Source organism: Cebus imitator, unplaced genomic scaffold (assembly GCF_001604975.1).
Source record: "Cebus imitator isolate Cc_AM_T3 unplaced genomic scaffold, Cebus_imitator-1.0 Scaffold94, whole genome shotgun sequence".
In the NCBI taxonomy this organism is placed as follows: domain Eukaryota; kingdom Metazoa; phylum Chordata; class Mammalia; order Primates; family Cebidae; genus Cebus; species Cebus imitator.
Genome location: NW_016107409.1, coordinates 4673426 through 4692478, shown reverse-complemented (window position 1 = coordinate 4692478; position 19053 = coordinate 4673426). Strand labels below are relative to the sequence as shown.

Genomic DNA, 19053 nt, shown 5'->3' with positions numbered 1-19053 from the left:
TTTTTTTTTTTTTTTTTTTCCTGTAAATAGCATTAGTGCTTTCTGTCATTTCCTTAGAGGATTAGGATGCAATTATTAGTGAAGGCTGTGGTGAAGTTGTGCTGGGGACTGGGGAGCCAGGTGGGCTAGTCTTCAGGCCCCAAGGGTAGCAAGAGTAGGGTGAGTCTACTTATCTTTGCTCCCCAGAGTGGTGTATGCTGGCACCTGTGTTGGCGCTTACTGGTAGGCCAGTTCCTGGGCCTTAGGTAGCTTGCATGGATGCTGGTAGTGGCAGCAGTGGGCTAGGTGACTGAACATGTTCTCATGTCACTGGGAAACCAGTGTGCTATGGGTCATGGCAGTAGTGGTGTTGGAATGATCCTCTGGGTCCTGCATGGTATGGGCTAGCGGTGGTGGTGTCTGTGCTACCGGTTACCACCCACAGCTCCAGACATGCTGCTCTCAGGCTCTTCTGCTCTCTGCAGTAGCAGTGCCACAGTGCCATGTGGCAGGGAGGAAGGACTTGTTTTCACACCAGATCCCAGGCATGTAGGCATGTCACACTGTGGGGTTGAGTCTCAGACAGGCAGCTCTGGGTCACCTGACCCAGCCTTCAGCAGCAGTAGCAGAAGTGGGTGTGTGGACAAGGAGGAGTTGTCCTGTTCTCTATGTGTGAGCCTGAGTACAGAGACTGTTCTGTTGGTGGGAGAGGAAATTAAACTAATGAGTATAAATTACTCCAGTTTGCCATTAAAGGGAAGGATAAATATGGTGAGATGGTAGTAGTTGGAAGGAGTTCTGGAGCCTATTGAAGTGTTCACTGTGTTAATGGGTTTTGTTTTAATAGAGAGAAAATGAACTTAAAGATATTGGTGTAACTGTTTTATAGAATCAGCTAGATTTGATTAGTTTAAGTGGGAAGCAAACATTATTTTCTTACTACTGCCCTTCCAACCCATGTGGCACATGTATCTCTCTAAAAGCTTTCCTAGTCAGTTTTGTCAATTAACTCCTTCTCATTGTCAGACATTAAATAACTTATTTCATCTAAATTAGTACTTCCATTTAGTATACAATCAAGCTATGTTCCTTCTCCCAGCTCAACCTGGTCCTGCTAATTATTACACAAGCCAAGGGAAAGAAGAAGGTCCTGATCAGTTCTTCCACCCTATTCTTTTACTCTCTTTTTCTATTCTTTAGTTCTTTTTCTTTTCTTTCTTTCTTTCTTTTCTTCTTTTCTTTTCTTTCTCTTTCTTTTCTTCTTTCTTTCTTTCTTTCTTTCTTTTTTTTTAAGACAGGGTCTCACTCCATCACCCAGGCTGGAATGCAGTAGTGTAATCATGGCTTACTGCAGCCTGTCTCCTGGGCTCATGGTACTCTCCTACCTCAGCCTTCTGAGTATCTGGGACTACAGGAGCATGCTGCCATACTTGGCTAACTCTTTGAGGGGTAGACATAGGAGTCTTGCTGTGTTGCTCAGGCTGATCTTGAACTCCTAGCCTCAAGCGATCCTCCGGTCTCAGCATCCCAAAGTGCTGAAATTATAGGCATGAACTACTGTGCCTGGCCCTACTCTCTTTTTCAACTCATATTATAGTTTTTGGCTCCTCCATAAGTGGGGCAAGGTATGGGGAAGAGTTAAGTTGTTAAAGAGTTAAGAATTAAAGTGAGGATCAGCATCAGTCTTGTACCCCATGGAAATATCAGGAAATACAAGTCAAGTAGTTAAAGAGATTCTCTTATATTACTCTGATCAGGAAACAGCACTGGGTAAACCAGTAGATTTTGCAGTCTTGGGAAGAGTGAGATGTTACTTTCTCCTTTTTGTATATATTCCTATTCTCTATAAAAAGTCCCTCTTCCTTGGTTTGAGATAAGGGACATCATCCCTCCTCCACCCTCCATGGGGAGGGAAAAATCAGGGAAATGCATAGAACTCCAGTAGCTCTATTCAGAAGAAATACTCACTCTGCACTCAGATCAGTCTCCAGCCTTCCCATACATAGACAACAGGTGGGTGAAGGGTGAAGTGTTGAAACACTTTTTTTGGCCACCCCTTTGCAAATTTTGCCTTAATGAATCTATTATCTCCTCATTTGAATGTACACATTCTCATCATTAATTGCATTCAGCCGAGAGAAGAGAAAAATGTCATTTCACATTCTGTTGCCTAGGAAAGAAAAGGCATGTATGATTCCTGCCTAAGAATGCAGGCTCAGTGCATTTCCTGAATGTAAGATAGAAAAGAATACTTATTGTTGTAACCTAAATAAGTTTATGGCACCTGTGGCCACTATCAGAATGTTATCAGGTTCAAAAGACACATTGATCTGATGTCTGGCATGTAAAAGAAATGTAAATTTTTGATCGGGGAAATTTCAAATGAGGGATGTATGTATTTCAAACGATGTATGATAAATAGCAAAACTTCATCGAAAATATTTTATTCATACCTATTGCCAGAGTTTTAGTGATAACCTCTCAAAATTCTCTCCTTATATCCCCCGCTTCTCTCTACCAATTCTGATCTTCCAAGAATAATTCTTGATCCTTTAAAAATCTAATACAGTTTAGACTTTTCACTTCTCCAGTTCCTCACTCAAACTTTGTACCAGACATCTGAACACACATCCTGATAGCTGAGCAAGTGTATACAGAAACATTTTTAGAAGATGAGAAAGGGGTGAGTAAAGAAAGTTATGAATGCTAAGATATTTCGTCTGTGACAAACTGATAAATATAATTTAATTTTTCTTTTTTTCTTTTGGTTTAGCCAAAACTGGTAAAACTGAACCACTACATGTAGCATTCACTGAAGATGAAACCATTAAAACAGATAAAACTCATTCTCCTGATGTTTTAAGAAATCAATCAGTAACACCTATCAGCATCCAAAATATCTTTCTTGAGCATTCTGTACAAGAAAGAGTAACTACAATTTTATCACCCCAAAAATCTACTAAGCGTGTCTGCTGGAAGATTCCAGATACTGCTACTGGTTCCGTATTTTTTCCAAGTTGTCCTTCAGCTTCTACTCGAGTTTTTGGGAAAAAAACAAACAAAATGGAAAGTTCAAGAAAGTTGAAAACTATGAAAGATGTTTATACTGAAAAAAGGCTAGAAAACATTTTAGTTCTTTCTTCAGAGTTCTCCAAACCTAAAAGTATTCCTGGCCCAGTTATCACTCACAAATTTGAGAAAGTGCACCCTAAGTATCAACCTTTACCAAAGAGTCCAGGCTATACTTATCGGCATACTCCGAGAGATTTAAGAGCAACAGTGCCAAGCCCTCCACCTCGGACTGTATCTACAAAGCCAGAAGGACAGTCTGAACAGTTTAAACCAACTACTACATTGGCACTAAGAGTTACTGAATTTCCAGGTTTTATTTCCTTGCCAACACCAACTTTGCCAAGAAAACCTCAAAGACAGTCTGTGATAGGTAAATACAATCTGAACATGGTATAATTAGAGTCAAGTAGAGCAAAGGGGAGAGAAGGCATTCAAGCTACCCCTCCCTCTTTGGGTTTTCAGGGTGGGAAGATGGAATCACCTTGTATCTATACATGTAATACTTGAGCCATAGGGCAATAACCAAAGTCCTGACCTTGCAGATCTGCCAAGACCAAACTGGGCAATCCATTCAGATGGTGATGATGGGAACCAATAAGGGAATTCAAAGGATCAGAAAAGCTAATATAAAGAAACAGTGAGAATACACAATCATTCAAAAGGTGATCTAGATGAACTCCAGAGTACAATGCCAATACTGATAGATGCTTTCATGAATACATTTTCATGGATAACTGCAATCCATTAAATGATGAACAATTATATTGAAGTCATAAACCCTCAAATGAATTTACAAGTATCCAAAGTCTTCCATTTTTTTTTCCTTTTTTCTAGAAACTCTTGCGACAGAAAATGAAAATGTAGAAAGTACCCCAAAGCAAATCTCACCAAGACCACCTGAAGGTAACTGCTAGATTTATACAATTCTTTTAGAAACTCTATACAAGATTATATCTTCATAAAAGTATTAGTGATTTTGTATGTTTATGTGTGCACTTCACACATGCATAACACACATATGGCTTACCTCATTTTCAGCTCCCTAAGTCATTTATGGAGCTATTTTTAATGTATTGACTATGAACCAAACATTTCAATATTAAGAATATAAAAGTTGATGTACTCTTATTCTGGGTGGGGCAAACAGACATACAAAAATATGAATTAACTATTTGCCATGTGCCAGGCACTGTTTTAAGTGCTTTGACCTTACTTACTTGGAAGAAACAAATAATGAAAATGGAATACATCTTTGAAGAAAGATTACACCATCCTAGATGTTACATAATGTCTACAAACAATCTCTCAAATACCGTGTGTGGTAAATAATTTACAATTACCAGGCACACAAAGAGAAAGACAAAATGAATGAAAACTAGCAGAAACAATAAGCACTAGAAATATATCTACAGGATAATTTGGTGTTAGGATTATTGGACACATTTTTAAATAACCTGGTGACTTCTGGGTTTTTTTCCATGATTGAGTAGTTTGTAGTGGACTAACCTTACCAAAATTGGCTACTAAAGCTGCCAAAAATATATAAAGTAGCTATTGAAGGAACTGGACAGTAACCAATGTGGGCATGGCTTGAGTGCCTACAATTCCTGAAAGAAGGGAGGCTCTACCTTTACCTGGGCTTTTGCCGGAGGGTATTTGTGGTGTGGGAGTATGGATCACAAGTGGTGGTTTTGGTGGATTGAGGAGATAGCAGTCAGACTTCAGAGCAGTCAATAGACTTGGGACTTGAGGGAGAGAGTCTTGGCGAGGAAAGAATTGAAAGAAGGTGAAGCAAAAAAATCTGCATACAAGCTGGGCACAGTGGTGTGCAGCTGTAGTCCCAGCTATTGAGAGCCTGAGGTGGAGTATCATTTTAGCCCAGGAGTTTAAGGCCCACCTGGGTAACATAGTGAGACTCTGTGTTAAGCCATTCTGGCGTTGCTATAAAGAAATACCTGAGACTGGATAATTTATAGAGAAAAGAGATTTAATTGGCTTATAGTTTTGCTGACCATGTAAGAAGTGTGGTGCTGGTATCTGCTTCTGGTGAGGGCCTCAGGGAGCTTTTACTCATGGTAGGTAGCAGAGTCAGAGCTTGCACATCACATGATGATAGCGGGAACAAGAGAGGGGTATGGGGTAGGGGGCGCCACACACTTTAAAACAGCCAGGTCGTACAAGAACTTGCTATCATGAGGGCAGCACGAAGCCATAGGGATCCATTCCCATGACCTAGACACCTCCCACCAGGCCCATGTCCAACATTGGGAGTTACATTTCAACATGAGATTTAGAGGGGACAACATCCAAACTATATTACTCCACCTCTGGCCCCTCAAATGTCATGTTCTTTTCATGTTGCAAAATACAATCATCCCCTGCCAGTAGTTCCCCAAAAGTCTTACCTCATTTCAGCATCATTGAAAAGTACAAAGTCTCATGTGAGACAAGTCGTGTCTCTTTGTATTGGAGTTTTTTAGGGGGATTTGACTCATATGATCACAAGGTAAAGTCCAATGATAGACCGTCTGCTAGTTGAGAAATAAGGAAACCAGTAGTGACTCAGTCTGAATCCCAAAACCTCAAAAGGAGGGAAGCCGACAGTGCAGCCTTCAGTGTATGGCTAAAGGCCCAAGAGCCCCTGGCAAACCACTGGTGTTAAGTCCAAGAGCCTAAATGCCAAAGAATTTGGAGTCTGATGTTCTAGGGCAGGAAGCATTGAGCACAGGAGAAAGATGAAGGCCAGAAGACTCAGCAAGTCAGCTTCTTCTACCTCCTGCCTGCTTTTTCAGCTGCCTGTGCTGGCAGCTGATTGGATGGTGCCTACCCACACCGTGGGTAGGTCTTCGTGAGGGTCAGTCTTCCTCTCCTGCTCCACTGACGCAAATGTTAACCTCTTCCGGCAACACTCAGAAACACCCAGATACACCCAGAAACAATACTTTGTATCCTTCAATCAAGTTGACAGTTAACATTAACCATTATACCCTTCCACCTAGACACCTGTAAAATTAAAACAAATTATTTACTGCCAAGATACAATGGGGGCGGGTACCAGCACCGAGTAAACATTCCCATTCCAAAAGGGAGAAATTGGCCAAAAGAAAGGGGCTACAGACCCTGTGCAGGTCTGAAACCCAGATGAGTAGATATTATATCTAAAAGCTCTAAAATAAACTTTGACTGGATGGCCCACATCCAGGGCACACTGGTGTAAGGGGTGGGTTCCCAAGGCCTTTTCCAGCTCCACCCATGTGGCTTTGCAGGATACAGCTCCTGTGGCTGCTCTCATGGGTTGGAATTGAGTACCTGTGGCTTTTCCAGCCTCAGGATTTAAGCTGCACGGGGAGCTACCATCCTGAGGTCTGAAGGGTGGCAGCCCACTTCCCACAGCTCCATTTGTGTGGGGGGTCCAACCCCACATTTCTTCTCTGTACTGCCCTGATAGAGGTTCTTGGTGAATGTTCTACCACTGTGACAGGTTTCTACCTGAGCTCCCAGGCTTTCTCATACATCCTCTGAAATGTAGGTGCAGGCTGTCAAACCTCCTTCACTCTTGCATTCTGCAGGTTTTGAGGCTTAACACCATGTGGAAGTCACCAAGGCTTACATCTTGCAGACTCCAAAGCAGCAGCCTAAGCAGTGTCTAGAGCGCTTTGAGCTGAGGCTGGAGTCAGAATGGTCAGGATGCAAGGAGCAGCACCCTCAGGTGGCACACGGCAGTAGTGTCCTGGCCATGGCCCCTAAAACTATTCACTCCTCTTGGTCCTCTGGGCCTGTGATGGGAGGGGCTGCCACAAAGGTCTCTGAAATGTCTTTGAGGCCTTCTTCCCATTTTCTTGACTATTCGTACTTGGATCCTTTTTTAGTTATGCTGATCTCTCTAGCAAGTGGTTACTCTATAGCCTGCTTGAATTTCTCTCCCAAAGCTTTTTCTTTCCCTGCTACATGGCCAGACTGCAAATTTTCCAGACTTTTACAATCTGCTTCCCTTTTGAATATAAATTTCAACTTTGCCATTACTTTGCTCCCACATATGAGCATAGGCTGTTAGAAGCAGCCAGGCTAAATCTTGAATGCTTTGCTGCCTAGAAATTTCTTCTATCAGATACCCTAAGTCATCACTTTGACATTCAGACTTCCGCAGATCATTAGGGCATGAATAGAATTTAGCCAAGCTGTTTGCTAAGGCATAACATGGATGACTTTTGCTTCAGTTTCAAATAAATTCCTCATTTCAATATGAGACCTTGGCAGCCTGGACTTTACTGTCAATATAAGTATCAGCATTTTGGTCATGCTGTTTACCCAGTCTCTGAGAAGTTCCAAACTTTCCCTCATCCTCCTGTCTTCTGAGTCCTAGAAACTCTTCCAGCCTCCGCCTATTACCTAGTTCCAAAGTGGCTTCCACATTTTCATGTATCTTTATAGCAATGCCCCCTTTTCAGTATTAATTTTGTGTGTTGGTTTGTTCTTGCATTGCTACAAAACAAACAAACAAACAAAAAACAAAATCAAGACTGAGTAATTTATAGAGAAAAGAGGTTTAATTTGTTTACAGTTCTGAAGGCTATACAAGCGTAGTCGTTGCATGCACTTGGCTTTTGGGGAGGCCTCAGTGAGCTTTTATTCATGGCAGAAGATGAAACGAAACAAGAGCAGGTATATCATGTTGCAAAAGCAGAAGCAAGAGATTGAAGGAGAGGTGCCACACATTTTTTTTTTTTTTTTTTTTGAGATGGAGTCTTGCTCTGTTGCCCAGGCCGGAGTGCAGTAGCACAATCTCAGCTCACTGCAATCTCCGCCTCCCAGGTTCAAATGATTCTCCTGCCTCAGCCTACTGAGTAACTTGGATTGCAGGCATGCACCACCACGCCCAGCTAATTTTTGTATTTTTCATAGAGACAGGGTTTCACCATGTTGACCAGTTTGGTCTCGAACTCCTGACATCAAGTGATCCACCCTTCTTGGCCTCCCAAAAGTGCTGGGATTACAGGTGTGAGCCACTAAATCCGGCCTGCCACGTACTTTTAAACAAGATCTAATGAGAATTACACTCACTATCACAAGGACAGCACCAAGCCATAAGAGATCTGCCTGCATGACCCAAACACCTCCCTCCAGGACCCACATCCAACATTGGGGATTACATTTCAACATGAGATTTACAGAAGACAACATCCAAACTCTATCACAATCTCCTGAAAAGAAATCTGCACACAGACTCCCTCAAGGGTGCTAGCTGATTTCTAAGCTGTGCTTGTGTAGAACAAGACTCCAAGAAACACAGCAGAAAACATCAGCTGAGAAGATAAGAAATTGATCATAGAGTTTTGTGGTTGCACAAGGGGTGGATAGTAGAGTTCAAGCTCTGACAAAGCGTTGGGGCTTTTGTAAACACATTGGAATTGAAATTCCATGCCTTAGGAATAAAGAGGATGTTCTAGGAAAGAGGACAAAACCAAAATAGCCAAGCCCTAACAAAGCTCAAATCAATCTTTGATAATGGTGTTCTCTGCCTAATCAAGGAAAACCTAACACATGTTGAGAGAGCGAGAGAGCCAGAGAGAGAGAGAGAGAGCAAGAGAGAGTGCATTATCCAGACTTGTTAAAATAGTTCATACTCAAAGTCCAGCATTAAATTAAAAAATTACAAAGCATTCTAAAAAAAACAGAATATCTGAAAAACAGTAGAAAGAAAGGCAATAGAAATAGCCCTATATTTGATTCAGATATTAGAGTTTCAAATGGATTTAAAAAGGACTATGATTACTATGTCCAAGAAAATAAACAGATCATTGGAGAATTTCACCACAGAACTGGTATTTTTGTTTTTAAAAATGAGTAAAATAAAATTCTAGAACGATAAAAATAATATAACAAATTAATAATTCAAATAGCTGCATTTCATAAGAGGTTGTACATAGCAGAACACTCCAACAACAACCCTCCATTCCTCCCAGAACTTTTGTATCCTTGTCTGTGATGTAAATTAACTTCTGGGTCTCTTCCATGTCATGCTGCCATTTTTGCTTTATTGAGTTTCTTCTCTGTTGGTTTCCTACTTAGAAAATTCAAGGATTCTCAGATTCTTGAGAGATCGCCTCCTCTTCACTTCCATCTTCCTCATTTCTACTCAACAACCAACTGCTTGGGCTGAGACCAGCGAACAGGCCACAGACTTATGTCTTAACCCACTTTCTTTTCCTTCTTGCTCCATGCTTTCTCCCAAGCCAAGGAATCTCTATATTACGTTATATATCTTTCTTTATTCTGTGGTCAGCTTTCACATCTCTTGATCTGAAATGGGCACAGAGATTCTATTTTAGAAATTAAAAATTTTTTTGTTTTGTTTGTTCTAGGATGCATTATTTCCCCTTATTGAAGCAGTAGCATAAGAATTACTGACATTACAAAATATGTTTCTGCAAGCAATGCAGCAATAATGGCAGGGAATAAAATATATTACATAAAATTTTGAAATACTTTCCTGCCACACTTTGGTGTATACTTCCAGTGGACATTTTTGATGGAAGGTGAAACCCATAGGGTCATAATAAAGTAAATTTAAATTTAGATGGTCTTTGTTTGGCTTACTCCTGAGATATTTGTTTATTTATTTCCTATGGGGGAGCTACAAACTAAAGGAAGAGTTTAATTACAGAGGGCATTTGAATTATACATCAAAGTGATATTAAGGAAAAAGTGAGGTTGATGTCTTGTTGAGATATTCTTACATGATGTCGCTTATTAATTTTGTGAGCCAAGAAGTTCTTTATGTAATTCATAGTAAATTTTAAGAAAATATTTTTACACATAGTATAAAAAGACAGATATTGATGCAATCTAAATTATCTAGGTAGAAATCTATGAACATATGATTTTCTTTGGGGAAGATAATGGTACATCTAAAATTACAAAATAAAACAACACCCTATTTGGCAAACAACTAACTGAGTTTGGGTAGATGAAGGCTATTGGGAATCACCGCCAGAGGATGTGTGCACCTAAGCTTTTAGGGTAACTCAATATTATCATAAGATAAATACCTCTTAACTATCATTCTAAGTGATAACACATTTAAATTTTATATTTTGTTTTGTTCATTTAGGTCCCACCAGTACTAAAAAAATAGAATCAGAGGTACATGTTGTACGTGGTGAAGGTTTTAAGACTGTTGCAGCAACACGGTATGAAACAATAACAGCCATGACCAACCTGGCCATAGTAAACTGTCAAGTATATGGAAGAAATGCACTTAATCTTAAGGTATGCTAGATCTTTTCAATGACAGTGTCCTCCAGTATTATCAATTATTTTGCTTTAGATTTCCCAATATAAATTAGTTTCCATGATATTGAGGGGAACTTTCTTATAACAAAAGAGATTTCTCAGGAAAACATTCGAATTGCATCTCTAAACCTATATTCCTAGTTTGCCTTCAGTTTATAAAGATTCTGAGGTCCAAGTCAATCACAGTGCTTTTTTTATTACTTAGCATGATAAGAGAATTTGAATTCAGATTTATTGTATTTTTAAGTTATTAACAATCTTTGGGTCTGTGACAAATCTAGTACTAGGATGGCTTTTCACTAAACACAAGCTCAGTATCATGAATAACAACATTAGTTATCATTTGTTAAGTAACCACTATGTGCCAATTACACATTACTCCTAAAACACAATTATGTAAAGTAGGTATTATAATCTTCATCCTGCAGGTAAGAACACTGAGGCTTAATGAAAGTAACTTGTATACGATCACACAGTAAGCAAGTTGTAGAGCTTGGGTTTGAACCCAGAACTTTTTGGCCTCAAAATCTATGCTTTTTTATTTTAAATTTTATTTTGAAATAAATTCTAACTCATAGAAAAGTTGTAAAAATAGGAAAAGCTACAGAGAGTTCGTTTGAAAAATCAGGGCATTAAAATAATACTCATATATGCTAGGAAATTTGGAAAGCCAGATGCATGACTGGGGCCCAGACACATTCTTAGAAAAGACCTGAGAAGGCCCTCAGCTTTCACATCTCGCTGACCTCTAAATGCAGTACAAGCAGGAAGTAAAAGCTAAGGCAGTTATAAATGGCCTGGCTAAGCACTGAAGGAGTTTCTTAGCACAGAGTCCATCTGAAAAGATGGAATTCTCTCTCTCTCCTCCTCTCTCTATGTTCTATTGCATAAAGCAATCTCTGTCAAAACAATAACTGAACACAAGCAAAAGGAGCAGGGACTTTAAAGAAAATATGTGACAAAGAATGTAGCCTTCACAAAAAGTGCATGTGGACTTCTGCCAAAATTTCTGAATAGGAACAGCTCAGGTCTGCAGTTCCCAGCAAGAGCGCACCAGAAGACAAGTGATCTTCACATTTCCAACTGACGTACCAGGTTCATCTCATTAGGATTGGTTTGACAGTAGGAACAGCCCAAGGTGGGCAAGCTGAGGCAGGGTGGGGCATCACCTCACCCGGGAGGCGCAAGGGGCCAGAGAACTCTCTCTCCCAGCCAAGTGAAGCCATTAGATACTTTTCCGGACACTCCGGCACTCCAGCCGAGATACTGCGCTTTTCCCACAGTCTACACAGCCCGTAGACCAGGAGATTCCCTCCCGCACCTACAATGCCAGCGCCCCACGTTTCTAGCCCAAAACTAAGGCAGCTGTTTTAGTCGAGTGGCACCTGGAACAACAGTGAGAACCGCTCAATCCCCTGAGAAAGGGGGCTGAAGCCAGGGAGCCAAGTGAGCTGGCTCAGCAGGTTCCACCCCCACGAAGACCTGCAAGCTAAGATCTGCTGGCTTGAGATTCTCATAGCCAGTATAGCAGCAGTCTGAGCTCAACCTGGGATATTCTAGCTTGGTGGAGGAGGGGCGTCCACCATTGCTGAGGCTCAGTAGATGGTTTCAACATTGCCTGTGTAAACAAAGCCACTGCCATCAGGAAGTTTACACAGCAACTAGGCGGAGCCCAGCACGGCAGCTCATCAAGGCCTCTGTAGGCAGACTGTGAAGTAGATTCCCTTCTTGCTGGGCAGGGCATCTCTGAAAAAAAAGACAGCAGCCTGTCAGGGACTTACAAAGCCTCCACCTTCCTGGGACAGAACACCTGGGAAATGGGGCTGTTGTGGGTTCCACTTCAGCATACTTAAACATCCCTGCCTGGCAGCCCTGAAGGAAGCAGTGGATCTCCCAGCACAGTGCTTGAGCTCTGTTAAGGGACTTGCCTCCTCAAGTGGCTCCCTGCCCCCCTATGTATCCTAACTGGGAGACACATCATACAGGAGAGCTCTGGCTGACACCTGGCAGGTACCCTTTGGGACGAAGCTACGAAAGGAAGGAACAGGCAGCAGTCTTTGCTGTTCTGCAGCCCCTATGGGTGATTCCCAGGCAAACAGAGTCTGGAGTGGACCTCCAGCAAACTGCAGCAGACCTGCAGCAAAGGGGCCTGACTATTAGAAGGAAAACTAACAAACAGAAAGAAATGGCTTCAACATCAACAGAAAGGAAGTCCACTCAGAGGCCCCATCCAAAAGTCACCAACTTTAAAGACCAAAGGTAGATAAATCCACAAAGTTGGGAAGAAACCAGCTAAAAAAAGTCTGAAATTGCCAAAAAACAGAATGCCTCTTCTCCTCCAAGGGATCACAACTCCTCATCACCAAGAGAACAAAACTGGATAGAGAATGAATTTGATGAATTGACAGAAGCAAGCCTCAGAAGGTGGGTAGTAAAAAACTTCTCTGAGCTAATGGAGCATGTTCTAACCCAATGTAAGGAAACTGAGAACCTCGAAAAAAGGTTAGATGAAATGCTAACCAGAATCACCAGTGTAGAGAAGAACATAAACGACTTGATGGAGCTAAAAAACACAGCATGAGAACTTCAAGAAGCATACACAAGTTTCAATAGCTGAATCGATCAAGCAGAAGAAAGGATATCAGAGATTGAAGATCACCTCAATGAAATAAGGTGAGAAGGCAAGATTAGAGTAAAAAAATTAAAAGAAATGAACAAAGCCTCCAAGAAATATGGGATTATATGAAAAGACCAAATCTGTGTTTGATTGGTGTACCTGAATGTGACAGGGAGAATAAAACGAAGTTGGAAAACACTCTTCAGGATGTTATCCGGAGAATTCCCTCAACTTAGCAAGGCAGGCCAACATTCAAATACAGGAAATACAGAGAACACCACAAAGGTATTCCTCGAGAAGACCAACCCCAAGGCACATAATTGTCAGATTCACCAGTGTTGAAATGAAGGAAAAAATGCTAAGAGGGTTAACCACAAAGGGAAGCCCATCAGACTCACAGCGGATCTCTCAGCAGAAACCCTGCAAGCCATAAGAGAGTGGGGGTCAAGTTTCAAAATCCTAAAAGAAAAGAATTTTCAACCCAGAATTTCCAGCCAAACTAAGCTTCATAGCAAAGGAGAAATAAAATCCTTTACAGACAAGCAGCTGTTGAGAGATTTTGTCACTACCAGGACTGCCTTTCAAGAGGTCCTGAAGGAAGCACTAAACATGGAAAGGAACAACCAGTACGAGCCACTGCAAAACATACCAAACTGTAAAGACTATTAACACTGAACAAACTTCATCAACTAATGGGCAGAACAACCAGTTAGCATCAAAATGGCAGGATCAAATTCACACATTACAATATTAACCTTAAATGTAAATGGGCTAAATGCCCCAATCAAAAGACACAGACTGGAAAATAGGATAAGAAGTTCTTCACATGTACCCCAAAACCTAAAATAAAATTTAAAAAAAAAGAAAGAAAAAAACAAAAAATAAGCAAAAGGTTTGAACTGATGTCCCACAAAAGAGAATACGTAAAGGATCAATTAACCAAAAAAAGATAGTCATACGTCATCAGGAAAAGGCAAATTAAAATTGCAATGTGTTTTGTCACATGTAGAAAAATGGTTAAAATTTAAAAGACTAACAATACCAAATGTGGGTGAGGACATGGAACGATGGACCTCACACACATTGCTGGGGAGAGTATAAAGTGGAACAGCCACTTTGGAAAAATATTTGGTAGTTCCTTATGAAGTTAAACATACGTCTACCCTATGAACTAGTAATTAGGTATTAACTGTTGAGAAATGAAAACATTCATTGAGCCAAACCTGGAAACAATGCAAAGGTTCATGAACAAGAGAATAGATAAATTGTATTATATCCATATAAAAATATTTCCCAGCAATAAAAAAGAATAAAGTACTGATATGCACAACCTAAAAAAAAAAAAGCTCAAACAGAAGCTTATCATCTCACAATATCTTAGGTTTTATCTGTAGAACAGAAAAAAAAAAAAAAGTCAAGACCCATCAGTGTGCTGTATTCAGGAAATTCATCTCACATGCAAAAACACATAGGCTTAAAATAAAGGGATGATGGAAGATTTGCTAAGCAAATGGAGAGCAAAAAAAAAGCAAGGGTTGCAATCCTAGTCTCAGATAAAACAGACTTAAAACCAACAAAGATCAAAAGAGACAAAGAAGGGCATTACATAATGGTAAAGGGATTAATACAACAAGAAGAACTAACTATCCTAAATATATATGCACCCAATACAGGAGCACCCAGATACATAAAGCAAGTTCTTAATGACCTACAGAGAGACTTAGACTCCCACACAATAATAGAGGGGGACTTTAACACCCTATTATTAATACTAGACAGATCAATGAGACAGAAAATTAACAAGGGTATCCAGGACTTGAATTCAGATCTGGACCAAGCAGACCTAATAGAAATCTACAGAACTCTCCACCCCAAAACTACAGAATATACATTCTTCTCAGCACCACATCCCACTTATTCTAAAATTGACCATGTAATTGGAAGTAAAACATTCCTCCACAAATGCAAAAGAACGGAAATCATATCAGTCTCTCAGACCACAGTGCAATCAAATTAGAACTTGGGATTAAGAAACTCACCCAAAACTACACAACTACATGGAAACTGAATAACCTGCTCCTGAGTGACTACTGGATAAATAATGAAATGAAGGCAGAAATAAAGATGTTCTTTGAAACCAATGAGAATGAAGACACAATGTACCAGAATGTCTGGGACACCTTTAAAGCAGTGTGTAGAGGGAAATTTATAGCACTAAATGCCCACAAGAGAAGTGAGGAAAGATATAAAATACATACCCTAACAACACGATTAAAAGAACTTGAGGAGCAATATCAAACAAATTCAAAAGATAGCAGAAGGTAAGAAATAACTAAGATCAAAGCAGAACAGAAGGAGATAGAGACACAAAAAACCCTTCAAAAAGTCAGTAAATCCAGGAGCTAGCTGTTATTTTGAAAAGATCAACGAAATAGATAGACTGCTAGCCAGACTAATAGAAAAGAGAAGAATCAAATATATGCAATAAAAAATGATAAAGGGGATATCATCACCGATCTCACAGAAATACAAACTATTATCAGAGATACTACAAACACCTCTATGCAAATAAACCAGTAAATCTAGAAGAAATCGTTAAATTTCTGGACACTTATACCCTCCCAAGCCTAAACCAGGAAGAAGTTGAATTCCTGAATAGACCAATAACAAGGTCTGAAGTTGAGGCAGCATTTAATAGCCTACCAACCAAAACAAGGCCAGGACCAGACAGGTTCACAGCTGATTTCTACCAGAGGTACAAAGAGAAGCTGGTACAACTCCTTCTGAAACTATTCCAAATAACACAAAAAGAGTGAATGCTCCCTAACTCATTTTATGAGACCAACATCATCCTGATACCAAAACCTGGCAGAGATGCAACTAAGAAAGAATATTTCAGGCCAATATCCATGATGAACATTGATGCAAAAATCTTCAATAAAATACTGGCAAACCAAATCCAACAGCGCATCAAAAAGCTTATCCATCACAATCAAGTTGGCTTTATCCCAGGGATGCAAGGTTGGTTCACCATCCGCAAATTTATAAATGTAATTCATCACATAAACAGAACCAAATCAAAAATTACATGATTATCTCAATAGATGCAGAGAACGACGTTGACAAAATTCAATGGCTCTTTATGCTAAAAAAAACTCTCAATAAACTAGGTATCAATGGATCATATCTCAAAATAATAAGAGCTATTTATGACAAACCCACAGCCAGTATCATACTGAATGGGCAAAAATTGGAAGCATTCCCCTTGAAAACTGGCACAAGACAAGAATGCCCTTTCTCACCATTCCTATTCAACACAGTATTGGAAGTTCTGGCTAGGGCCATCATGTAAGAGAAAGAAATAAAGGTATTCAAATAGGAAGAGAAGACGTTAAATTGTCCCTGTTTGCAGATGCCATGATTGTATATTTAGAAAACATCATCGTCTCAGCCCAATATCTGTTTAAGGTGATGAGCAACTTCAGCAAAGTCTCAGGTTACAAAAATCAATGTGCAAAAATCGCAAGCATTCCTATACACCAATAATAGAAAAACAGAGAGCCAAATCATGAATGAACTCCCATTCACAATTGCTACAAAAAGAATAAAATACCTAGGAATACAACTAGCAAGTGATGTGAAGGACCTCTTCAAGGAAAACTACAAACTACTGCTCAAGGATATAAGAGAGGACACAAACAGATGGAAAAACATTCAATGCTCATGGTTAGGAAGAATCAATATCATGAAAATAGCTATACTGCCCAAAGTAATTTATAGATTCAGTGCTATCCCCATCAGGCTATCAATGATTGTATTCACAGAACTGGAAAAAACCACCTTAAACTTCATATGGAACCAAAAAGAGCTCACATAGCCAAGACAATACTAAGCAAAAAACAAAAACAAAAACAAAAAACTTGCAGGTATCACACTACCTTACTTCAAACTGTATTACAAGGCTACTGTAATCAAAACAGCATGGTACCGGTACCAAAACAGAAATATAGACCAATGCAACAGAACAGAGGCCTCAGAAAGAACGCCACACAACTACAACCATCTTATCTTTGACAAACCTGACAAAAACAAGCAATGGAGATAGGATTCCCTATTTAATAGTGTTGGGAAAACTGACTAGCCAGATGCAGAAAGCTGAAACTGGAACCCCTCCTTACACCTTACACAAAAATTAACTCTAGATGGATTAAAGATTTAAACATGAGACCTAACACCATAAAAACTCTAGAAGAAAACCTAGGCAATACCATTCAGGACATAGGCATGGGCAAGGACCTACATGGCTAAAACACCAAAAGCAATGGCAACAAAAGCCAAAGAGACAAATGGGATCTAATTAAACTTAAGAGCTTCTGCACAGCAAAAGAAACTATCAATAGAGTGAACCAACAACCAACAGAATGGGAAAAAAATTTTGCAATCTACCCATCTGACAAAGGGCTAATATCCAGAATCTATGGAGAACTTAAGAAATTTACAAGAAAAAAACAAACCCATCAAAAAGTGGGCAAAGGATATGAACAGATACTTACCAAAAGAAGACATTTATGCAGCCAACAAACATATGAAAAAAGCTCATCATCACTGGTCATTAGTGAAATGCAAATCAAAACCATATTGAGATACCACCTCGTGCCAGTTAAAATGGTGATCATTAAAAAATCAGGAGACAACAGATGCTGGAGAGGATGTGGAGAAATAGAAACACTTTTACACAGTTGGTGGGAGTGTAAATTAATTCAACCATTGTGAAAGACAGTGTGGTGATTCCTCAAGGATCTAGAAATAGCTTTTGATGCAACAATCCCATTATTGGGTATATACCCAAAGGACTGCAAATCATTCTATTATAAAGACACAATCACACATATGTTTATTGTGGCACTGTTTACAATAGCAAAGACTTGGAACCAACTCAAATGCCCATCAAGGATAAACTGGATGAAGAAAATGTGGCATATATACACCATGGAATACTATGCAGTCATAAAAAAGGATGAGTTCATGTCCTTTGCAGGGACATGGATGAAACTGGAAACCATCATTCTCAGCAAACTGACTCAAGAACAGAAAACCAAACACCACGTGTTCTCACTCATAAATGGGTGTTGGACAATGAGAACACATGGACACAGGGAGGGAAACATCACACACTGTGGCCTCGGGGGTGGGGAGTTAGGGGAGGGATAGCATTAGGAGAAATACCTAATGTAGATGACAGGGCGATGGATACAGCAAACCATCACCATGGCACATGTATACCTATGTAGCAAACCTGCACGATCTGCACATGTACCCCAGAACTTAAAGTATAATAAATAATTTTTTTAAAAAAGAAAAGTGCATGTATTAATTAATGCATTAATTTGATTCAAATAGGACAATACAAAGATCTGATTTGTTTGTATTTAATTAGCAAGACATTATTCCAGCATTATAAATTGTTATAGCAATAGCCCTCAATTTAATCATGGATGTGTGTATCCATGCTCTTGAGAATACTAAAATCCATATACATTTGGCTTGGTCATGTGACTTGCTTTGGACAGAAATCACTGGGGTAATGGTATATGTGACACAAGGAGGGACTTCAACATGCTTCTGCTTTGGAATATACCTTACTTTGCTGTTTCTATAAAAACTGTTAATCACCCCCATGTGAATGATCCCCAGGCTAGCCTGATGGTCATATATACAGATGATAGGGAGCAGTGACCCCCAGACCTGTGGGTTAGTTCATTCTAGACAAATGATCCCCAAGCTGACTGAAGGTAATGTGGATGTTCAAACATTACCAGTGGAAAAACTACCCACCTGATTCAAACCCATACTGACAAATGCACAGAAATGATTCTCATTTTCAGGCATTGAGTTTTCAGTTAATTTATTTCACAGCAAAAGCAAACAATGAAATCCAACTGTAAATTGTTTGTTAACCACAATACTACAATGTCAGTTGTGTATAAAGATTGCCATTTGATATTATTTATTAAATAGTGTCTAATTGTTCTAAAAAAACACAAACAGAAAAGAATACAGACTTCACAAAAAATAAGTTTAGAAAATTATTA

The 19053-nt window shown here is 39.7% G+C and overlaps 2 protein-coding genes across 3 annotated transcripts in view; one reads left to right on the top strand and one right to left on the bottom strand.

Moving 5' to 3' along the window:
• LRRC63 (leucine rich repeat containing 63) overlaps positions 1-19053 on the top strand; it is a 64559-nt gene that overhangs the window by 11817 nt on the left and 33689 nt on the right. Inside the window, exons 2-4 of one of the 2 annotated variants that reach the window (XM_017535991.2) lie at positions 2753-3421; positions 3886-3954; positions 10163-10320. In XM_017535991.2, coding sequence (XP_017391480.1) covers positions 2753-3421; positions 3886-3954; positions 10163-10320 — 896 coding nt within the window. Of the gene's footprint in view, positions 1-2752; positions 3422-3885; positions 3955-10162; positions 12438-19053 lie in introns of those variants that run through there. The other variant, XR_005201461.1, reaches the window with a different exon arrangement.
• The window catches only part of RUBCNL (rubicon like autophagy enhancer), a 147865-nt gene continuing 136776 nt past the window's right edge, over positions 7965-19053 (bottom strand). The window contains exon 17 of the transcript XR_005201460.1: positions 7965-9351. The gene's annotated coding sequence lies outside the window, so the exon portion shown is untranslated. The remainder of the gene's footprint in view (positions 9352-19053) is intronic.